At 45.6% G+C, this 10,110-nt stretch overlaps 1 protein-coding gene across 1 annotated transcript; it reads left to right on the top strand.

Moving 5' to 3' along the window:
* Window positions 1–964: 964 nt before the first annotated feature.
* ripk4 (receptor-interacting serine-threonine kinase 4) lies at window positions 965–9,686 on the top strand. Its single transcript, XM_080866262.1, has 8 exons — window positions 965–1,263; window positions 4,161–4,452; window positions 5,192–5,340; window positions 5,671–5,720; window positions 6,833–6,991; window positions 7,193–7,308; window positions 7,803–8,043; window positions 8,136–9,686. The coding sequence occupies exons 1-8, from the start codon at window positions 1,076–1,078 to the stop codon at window positions 9,383–9,385; spliced, it is 2,445 nt and encodes an 814-aa protein (XP_080722388.1). The 5' UTR covers window positions 965–1,075; the 3' UTR covers window positions 9,386–9,686.
* The last annotated feature ends 424 nt before the right edge of the window (window positions 9,687–10,110 follow it).

Raw genomic sequence — 10,110 nt, 5'->3', positions numbered from 1 at the left:
CGAGGCAAAATGTCTCCCTGAACCAACCTCGCAGAAAATAATCCCATGATTTCAAAAACCCAAAGTCAGTCTAAGAACGTTTCTAAAACAGAGCAGTCGCAGATAACAGGCTAATCTTCTTTTTATGATAGCACAAAAATAAATAATTTACCAGCTGGTGCCTGCGTGCAGGAGGTGTCCTTGAATAGATATGCTGTAGCTCTATCAGCTCCACAGCTGATATTTTATTTCTGACCTTGACCTTAAAAAGTATCCAACACACACCTGTAGGACAGGTGCACACAGGAAAAAGTGTCACACTCATTAACTGGCAACCCAAATGAATACAATTTGAATTTAAGCACACAACAGATATGAAACAGAACTCCTGTGTGCGTGCGTCCTTAGATCGATGCGGTGTATCTGCAGAAGGCATTTAATGAACATATGAATTATTGAAAGCATATGTATGGAGTAGCAGAGAATGTGGAGATTAAAGGCCTGCATGGAAATGAAATATGTTAAATAACACAGATCTTTGTCACTGGTAGTAACTGTAACAGCTGTAACAGAAGACATTGTTCCCTCAGCTGAGCAAAAGATGAGTCCACACATTCTATAACTGCTGGGTCAATATCACGTAACCCACCTCAGGCGGCTTTAGCAGTAAAATGGACCACGGTGGGACAAAGGTGTGTTTATGAAATAGCTTCCTGACTTCATGGCTTTGTTGCAGAGACCGTTCTCCTGCTTTCTCGGAGCATATATGAGACAGCGTGGGACTTCAGGACATTTGGAAAGCACATGTGTAAAGCCTTTCGGTGGCAGTGTGGTGTGGCTTGTCAAGTTCCTCCAGTGAACTTTTCCATCTCTGCTCTGTGTTTCAAAACCAGGGTATGATGTCACAGTGCAGCAACACAGGCCCAGCCCCTCCTTTTCACCTGAATAGAGGGAGGAGCTGTGCTGAGCTAGACGAGGGGAAAAACAAGGAAGAGCCCACAAGTAGGTAGGTGGTGTGTGAGTGTACACTTCCTCTGATTTTGTGGTTGGAGTCAAAGAAGAAAAAGGAGTTTACCCTGCTTGCGGGTTTCTCAACATGGATATGGATATCCCGGATTCTCCACACGGGAATATGGGGCTGTTAAGGACCTTTGATTCCTCTGAGTTTGGAAGCTGGGAGAAAATAGGCTCAGGTGGATTTGGACAAGTATACAAAGTGCGGCATGTACAGTGGAAAACATGGCTGGCTATCAAGTGCCCTCCCTGCCTTCATGTGGATGATAAGTAAGTCACAGCTGTTTAGTGTTCATCTTTTCCTGGTGTTGATGAAAAAAGTAGTATTGTCCTCTGGCATAGTTCAGATGCTTCCTGTGTTTTTGGTCTTTCTAAGTTCCAGATGTAGAAATCAGTCTGAACCAGGTCCTTTTATGTCAGCGTGATCGTTTGAAGAAATCTCTGGGCAAATGCTAGACGCAGGCATGAGAAAGTGAACACCAGATATAATGTGTGACTCATCCTCTGCCAGCCTAGAAACACTGTGGGGGCTGTAAAGGTGCCTCAACGCTAAGCAAGAGGGCATGTTTGGATATTTCGACACTGCTGAGTTGTGTTGGAGGGAGCACTGACATGCAGGTTGATCTCTGGGGCAGCTCCACAGTGCTGAGAGCTGTTTGCTTTTCCTGCTATGAAAGCTTAACTGCTGATCTCCCCAATAAACAGTGTTGTGGACATTTCAATAGGTGGGCAGAATGGTCTACAAGTTACATCACCATCTAGAATTCTCTTTCATACTTCAGACTGATAAATCCCTCGTTTGCTCTGCCGGGATCTCACAAATGAAAGGAAAATTAGTGAGCTGTACATTTCTCGAGTGTGTTTGAGGCTGACCTGCCTCAAACCAGCTTTGGAAGAAGAGAAGTTTCCATTTCCATGTAACTCTGCGTACACAAACTGACTTCATCAGCCACACATTAGAAATATTAACTGACAAGATCCATTCATCCATTTTCTTCCCCTTATCCACTTCAGGGTCACAGGGGGGCTGGAGCCTAGCCCAGCTGCTGATTGGTGATAAGACCTCTTCATTTAAAAAAAAAAAAAGTTGGTTTATTGATATAAATCATCACTGACATCAATCCTCAGCTACACTGATGCAACAAAGACAGTCCGATTTTCTTATCTAGTCACTGTGACCAAAACAGGAACTTTGACGACGTGACGACTTCCCCCCAAACCTGCGGTGCGACTTATAGCATCCGATGAGGCTGAACCAAAGATACTATCACCCTCAAACATCTGCAGAGCGCATAAACAGTCATTTGACTGCGACCGTCGTTCAGCCACACATAACATCCAGGACTCAAAGCCACCTTTGTGTGCCTGTGTCGCAGGCTGCCACTGTGTGGCACAGACAATACGAGAAGCCGCAGAACCGGTCTTACCGGGCCTCTCTGTTAAAACAGGGACATTGTTTGGTTCAGCAGAGCCGCTGAGCAGCACTTTGGATTAGATGAAGTACTTCGCAAACAAGCGCTAGCCCGTTCTTCCATGACATGTTTGATTATTCCTACCAGGCAGATTCGGGGAGATCCGTACCTCCTTCACTTGTACTGCCACAAAGAACTATTATAACCAGACACACACTTCTTTATATATATTTTTTAATTAATGACAAACTATGTTTAGAACTTTCTTATGTTCGTCTAATTTCTTTTCGTTGATGATACCTTTGCAGGAACAATCTAGAAAGAGTGGTCCATGCTTTTATTACTTCACGGCTGGACTACTGCAATTCCCTCTATGCTGGCCTAGATCGTTCCTGTCTACATCGCCTTCAACTGGTGCAGAACGCTGCCGCTCGCCTGTTGACCGGTTCAAAAAAAAAGAGACCACATCACTCCGGTTCTCTGCTCTCTCCACTGGCTCCCAGTTGCCTTTAGGATTGATTTTAAAATCTTATTGCTGGCTTTTAAGGTTTTAAATGGCACTGCACCTTCTTACCTGTCAGAACTCCTTAGTACTTATCGCCCCAGGAGATCTTTGAGGTCAGCCGACCTGATGCTTTTAGATGTTCCCAGGTATAAATTAAAGACAAAGGGAGAGAGGGCGTTTGCTGTGGCTGCACCCAGACTGTGGAACAGTTTACCTCCTCACGTCAGATTCTCCAAAAGCCTAGAAACTTTTAAAACTGCTCTTAAAACTCACCTCTTTTCATTGGCTTTTAGAAAGGTTTAATTTATTTGTTTATTTATTTTTTATTTGATCAGCGAGGTGTTTTACGAAATTGTGTTCTATTGTATTTTTATCTGTATTTACTGTACAGCACTTTGGTCAGCCTTGGTTGTTTTTAAATGTGCTCTATAAATAAACTTGACTTGACTTGACTAGAAAAACAGAAGCCCTACTCCAGCTCTGCCTCTGGAGCACATTCCTACAAATAAACTCATGAACAGTGATTTATCTCTCTCTCATCAAGAGGCTCCATTTTAAAAGCAACCTTTGCTTAAGGCATGCAGTGAGGTCATGAATGGCCCACACAATTGTGTTTGAGGTATGTCAGCAGGCCCGGCAGACTGATAAGGGGCACTGTGCACAAAGGTTGAGCGGCAGAGAACAAGAGCTGGGTTTGAGCTCCACATGCTCTGCAGACCAAGGTGGACTGTCTTGAGCAGAACCACCAGCCGGGGAAGACCTGGATTATAGTTGTATACAGAGGTCACGCCTCTACACCCTTCAAGGTTAATGTTCATAAATATTTGGCATAGCTAAGAGCTCAGTAAGGATGATGTGTGATGTGCAGGAATTTTGGTTAGGACAAAAAGTTATACCAACTATTGCAGCTTAATGAGCAAAGCGTGACTTCAAAGTCATCATGTTAATGTTTTATGGGAGGGCAGGTTTGATAGATAAGCATGAGTCGAGGAATGTGTGAGCCTTTGTTTTAAAAAAGCGATCACCCAAATAACTTCAAAACAGATTTCAGCTGCGGCACCCCCACCCTCCCCCAAACCCCCAGGATGAGTGGATGAGTGGAAAAGCAGCAGTAAACTGGTGGATGTTTTTTTGCACTGTTAAGAACTGCTGGGTCACCCTCAGCGACAGAGCCTGGTTCAGGAAACGCAATAAAATGCAGTGTTGTGTAGTCCGTGATCTTTTATTTTTATTTTCCTCCTTGAACACAGGGATCGTTCCGAGCTGCTCGAGGAAGCTAAAAAGATGGAGGCAGCCAAGTTCCGATACATCCTGCCTGTGTACGGGATCTGTGAAGACCCCCAGGGGCTGGTCATGGAGTACATGGAGACCGGCTCACTGGAGACCCTGCTGGCCAATGAGCCGCTGCCCTGGGAGCTCCGCTTTCGCATCATCCACGAGACTGCGGTGGGAATGAACTTCCTGCACTGCATGAACCCACCGCTGCTCCATCTGGACCTGAAGCCGGCCAACATCCTGCTGGATGCTCACTATCACGTCAAGGTAGAGAGTTTGTGATGAAGCTTAGAAGGGAGGAAACACACGCACACAGTTTGTTGTGATCTGTAGTTTTGACCCAGGTGTGTGTTTGTTGTTGTTTGCACGATCCTTTTGCTTTCTGTAATTTGTAATGGAATAAGCAACTATGGAAATCTACAGTATGTTTATGGAAATGTGATGATGTCATGTTTTAATGCTAGAAGAAAGCTCAGACATGAAGTGAAACCACAGCCCTCTTTGTTTTAAAACTGTTTGTTTGGCACTTTCAGGAGAAATCCCAGTCATGAGGTGCTTTTCTGCTCCCCTTCATCATTCTTAAATTAGTCCTGCACATGTTTTTTGTCTACAGGTGTCTCCTAGCCTCTGTCCAACCAAAACAGCTAAGCTGTACTAAGAGTAATGGGTGGGAACCGTCATTTCTAGTGTTTAATACCTGGATGTAAACACCTCACCTGGGCTTGTCCCAACAGGATTAATTTAGCTCCTATTAAATCTCCTTGTCTGTGTGTGTGTATGTGTGTGTGGGTGTGCACTCCCCAACACAAATCTGAAGGGCCTCTCCTCTCCTGCAGGCTGGGACATGGCTGGGTTGCCCTCATCATACCGCTGAGTGCACATAATAAGAGCTTAGCAGCCTGTCATAGTCAGCGGGCAAAGTTAGTCATCACTGCCGTGGTGTTTCATGAGAAAGGCAGAGGGGTTGCTCTGTTGGAGGGTCTTATCTGATCTCTTTCTGTCTCAGATATCTGATTTTGGGCTGGCCCGCTGGAACGGCTTGTCACGGGCTGATGACATCAGTAGAGACGGCTTCTGCGGCACTATTGCCTACCTTCCTCCTGAGAGCATCATAGAGAAGGACAGAGTGTCGGACACCAAGCACGATGTTTACAGGTTGGGCTTTTTTTTCATGCACTTTGCATGCAAGCTTTTTGTGTGAACGCAGGGTTTTTTTGTTGTTGTTGGGACATTTTGTGTGTTCAGTTAAGCTCTGACTCACACTAAGATTAATCACATGGATTTGGTATGATACTTTGTCTGTTAAGGGAAATAAGTAACTTATTCCTACAGTGGAAATGGAAATTTCATTCCCTAAAGTAGAACTTGTAGAGTAGGGTAAATGTACTTTATTTACACAGTCTTCTGCTGCACAACCTGACATCTCAGACCTATTCCATGAAAGATTTATATATATTTATATGTATATTTTTGCCTGTTTTCCAGTTTCTCCATCGTGATCTGGGGGATTCTCACACAAAAGAAACCCTATCAAGGTGAGCCATCCAACAAGATGTCCATCCAACCGTGTCTTTTATGATCACCAATGTCAGTCTGATAGTTTAGCTAGAACAGCAGGTCTAGTAGTTCGTGTGGCATGCCTCCCCTACCTCTGTAACATCTGTAAACAATCAGTAACAAATAAAAGGTCCATGATGAGTTTGAGAAAACAGGTCAGCGTTGTTATCATCAGAAAACCTTTTTTTTAAATTTCCCCTCAACTTAGTGTCTCCCCATTTTCCACTGGAGTGGCTCTGCTTGACAGATGGACCATAAATGTACTCAATAGAAATACTTTTTTCTCTAGTTTGGCCACAAGAGATGGCTGAACTGGCTAAATAAGTTATTAACAAGTTTGCTTATTTATAACAGAAGCTCTAAACTCCAATTCTACACAATCTTCTACTTAATAAATCAACTTTCAATCTAGTTGTATCATTTTACTTGCTGGAATCGACTCTCTAAATTTCCAGTTAACACAAGGTAAAAATAGTTGCACCTTTCAAGGTGTGTGTGTGTGTGTGTGTGGCTCTGCACACAGAAGCTGTAGTTCGTGTTTACTCTGTAAATTCCAGAGGAGGCAGGTGGACAGGGCCAGACTGGCAAGCACGATGTTTTTTTCCCAGGCGTATCAGGTAGCAGTTCACTTTCTGAAGCCCGGTGCCAAGGTGAGGTAGCTGGGTTGGCACTGGCACCGCCTCTGTTGATCCAGATATAATTAAAAAGTGATAAGTGGCCTGGTTACCATCCCTTCCCGTTTTCCTCCTCCACCTGCAAAGGGTATTACGGCTACAATAGGAGGTGAAGTAGCTGTAAAGCCTCCACCTGTTTGTTCTGAATCACTGACTTGGCTGATCCCACATTCAGATAGAATTGGCTAGACGAGGAGCTCGGAGTGCTTCCGTGGGAAACAACAGACCACGCACTTCTCTTTCTGAGGACGATGGCGACGATAAAGAAGCGATGATGGCATAACGATAGACGCTGGTTCTATGTGTCATTACCAGAAAAAGCATTATAGCAGACTCAGACCACGTGACCACGTGCTTTTTGAGTGAAACAAAAAGGACTTTTAGAAACTGAAGTACTGCATGATTTTGCCCCTCAGGAGAGAACAATATCCTGCAGATCATGGTGAAGGTGGTGAAAGGGGTGCGTCCAGACCTGGGAGCGGTGCCACGATGTCGACCTTCAGCCTGCACAGGCTTCCTGACCCTCATGCAGCGATGCTGGGCCACAAAGCCCGAAGCCAGACCCAGCTTCCAGGGTAGGTTGTGCCTCTACCTGCTAACAAACAGTGGTCAACCCTCGTTAGCACTATAGGAATGAGCTTGTCCCTTGAACTGCACACTCTGTTCCCTCACTGGCTGTGTGAAAGGCAGTGCTATGGCGCTCTTCTTCCTTTTTGTATTGCATAATCCCATCCCTGCTGTTAATGCAACCTGACCTTGAGACGTTGTTGTTCCAGAAATCACATCTGAAGCCGAGGAGCTCTGCTCTAAACCTCAGGAGGAACCCAAATCACCCAGGTTATCAACATCTGACCCAGAGCCCATGACCCCTAAAGCACTCACGGGTGACCAGGTACGATACGACGGCGAAGCTTTTACTGCTTTTACATGACGAAGCTACATGTCAATGTTCTTTTTGTTTTTTCTAAGACATAGCCATGTACTCTCTTACACATTTTAGCCTGAATTTAAAACGTGACCCCTCTCAGTGGTTCTATACTTCAGTCTCTCTCAGCTGATGTGTTCTGCCATTAATATTTAACTACTCGTCCAGACAACGAGAGGCTTATCTTTACAGAGCTCCAGACATAATTCTTATGTTTGATCCTGACCAATCATTGCATCACATACGAGGAATGTAGACTGATGGCATTGTTAAAACTCTGTGTGCTGTTGTGTACGTGACTGGAAACAAACATCCTGTTCACAGGAACTGATGGCTCCTATCAGTAGTGTTTAGATAAATCAGCTGTGTGAACTTTCACACCCATTTCGTATGTGTTACACACTGTATACTGTAACATTGTGTCAAACCGCACTACCCTACCTGCCTTTTTTGCTCTACAGGTTAATGACAACAAGCCAGTGCGTCCGAAGTCAGCCATGTTACCCGAGAAGGATTACAGCCTGTCTGAGCTTCTGAGCCAGGTGGATTCTGGGATCTCTAGGAGCTTTGATCGCGTGAAGGAGGACAGCTGTCACAGCAAAGAGAGCACCTGCAAGAGACTGTCTGGGATTTCCTCTGCAGATTCTGCCTTCTCGTCCCAAGACTCTATCACGCTGTCTTTTGAGAAAGAAGGCACATACGGTAAGCGTGCATCAAAGACCTCTCCTGTGAATTATATAAAGTAACACGAAAAAATGTATCATTATTTATCACTTTTCCTCCTTACTGCTCAGATTCTGCTGAGGTCCAGAAACGAAAACTGTGTGAGGCCATCAGGAACAAAGACACTGCCAAGCTGATGAAGATCCTCCAGCCTCAGGATGTCGACCTTCTCCTTGACGGAGGAGACAGTCTGCTCCACCATGCCATCAACTTGGGTAACGAGGAGGCTGTCAAATTCCTCCTCCTGAACAACGCAAATCCTAACCTCGCCAACGGCCGCGGCTCCACACCCCTTCACCTGGCCACAGAGAAGCACCTGAAGTCACTGGCAGAGCTTCTGCTCGGCCGGCGCAGCACCAATGTGAATGCCAAAGACGAGGACCAGTACACAGCTTTGCACTGGGCAGCCCAAAATGGCGACGAGGCTATCACGCGCCTGTTGCTCGACCGGGCGGCGGCCATCAACGAGACCGACGGACAGGGACGCACGCCAGCTCACGTGGCCTGCCAGCATGGCCAGGAAAATGTGTTCAGGGTGCTGCTGAGCCGTGGTGCTGATGTTCAGATCAAGGGCAAGGACAACTGGACGCCGCTCCACTATGCTGCCTGGCAAGGGCATCTGGGCATCGTCAAACTGCTGGTTAAGCAAGCCGGCGCCGACGTAGATGGTCAAACGACAGATGGGCGCACGCCGCTGCACCTGGCTTCTCAGAGGGGGCAGTATCGAGTGGCACGGATCCTGATTGAGCTGGGAGCCGACGTCCACATGACATCAGTTGGATCAAAGACGCCGCTACATGTGGCGGCTGAAACGGGTCACACCAGCACCTCTCGGCTCTTGATCAAACACCAGGCAGATATCAATGCTCAGAGCGCCCACGGACTCACTCCCCTCCACCTAGCCTCCCAGCGGGGCCACCTGCCCACAGTCAAGATGCTGATAGAAGAAGGGGCAGACCCCTACAAAGCTAACAGCGCCCTACGCACGCCCTGCCACATGGCGGCAGAGGGTGGACACTGTGAAGTCCTGAAAGAGCTGCTCAATCACTGTCCAGACGGTGGCAGCCTGTCAGATGAGCAGGGCCTCAGCCCTTTACACCTGGCGGTGCAGGGCGGACACTCGAACATCATTACTATGCTGCTGCCGCAGGACTGCCAGGACTTAGTTACAGAGAGCTCTGTGCAACCAGCAGCCGAAGAGCCTGCACCAGCAGAAGCTAGGCACCTCCAGAGGAAAGTTGTCATTCTCAAACTGACGGAGCACGGTGACAAAGACTGCCCACAATCCATCAGTGCACACTGTGCCTCCGCTCCCTGCTAACAGGAGCAAAAACACTGTACAGGACTGTTTTGGTTTGGTGTTTTTCCATGCTAATCCTCTGCTGCCTCACAAATAGGCATGGGATAGTATTCCAGTCTTTTAATTTTTTTAATTGTGCCCTACAAGCACTGTAATATTGTTGTAAATACATACTGTAAATAGAAAGTATTAATACCATTTTGTGTTTGAATTAAAAATGTTGTTTACTTTTTTTTTTTTTACCTAACAAACACATTTTGGTTTCTTTTGTTTTCTTTGTACGTAACAAGCATGTGTCCCATGTCCTCTTGGAATCCTTTTACACGATCATTACTGCAGCTGGCATGCCTGTAAGTTATTTTTAATAGATTCACAAAAACTGACTCATCGAGCGTTTTAGGAAAAAAGCATTCAGTGTTCTTCAACTTGTTACATATCAGTGCAACATCCATTAAACATCTGAAAATCTTTTGTTGGACCCTGGTGTTTGTTTCCTTTTTGCATTTTGTAAGAAAGAAGATCAAATAAAAACGACATGCATGAAAAGTCAGACGTGGTAAGATCAAACTAACTATAGTTCCTCGTGCTTTAATGGTTAGCTAAATTGTGCATAATTTTCAAGGTAATGTTTGTGCAATAGCCCAATTTATCTCCATGTTCTTAAATCTTTTGCAGCGAGAGAAAGCACAGATTTAACTCGTTCACTCAAAATGGGAACGAAACTTTGATAGCATCAACACGAGTGT

The sequence above is a fragment of the Rhamphochromis sp. 'chilingali' genome (genome assembly GCF_963969265.1).
Source record: "Rhamphochromis sp. 'chilingali' genome assembly, chromosome: 19".
Lineage (NCBI taxonomy): Eukaryota > Metazoa > Chordata > Actinopteri > Cichliformes > Cichlidae > Rhamphochromis > Rhamphochromis sp. 'chilingali'.
The sequence above is the reverse complement of the archived record's forward strand: the minus strand, read 5'-3'. Positions and strand labels throughout refer to the sequence as shown.

Excerpts from the sequence above, each read along its gene's own strand:
- ripk4 (XM_080866262.1), top strand. The coding sequence starts at position 1,076 with ATGGATATGGATATCCCGGATTCTCCACACGGGAATATGGGGCTGTTA. Across the intron at positions 5,721-6,832 it reads ACAAAAGAAACCCTATCAAG|GAGAGAACAATATCCTGCAG; the intron begins GTGAGCCATCCA and ends TTTGCCCCTCAG. Across the intron at positions 6,992-7,192 it reads AGCCAGACCCAGCTTCCAGG|AAATCACATCTGAAGCCGAG; the intron begins GTAGGTTGTGCC and ends TTGTTGTTCCAG.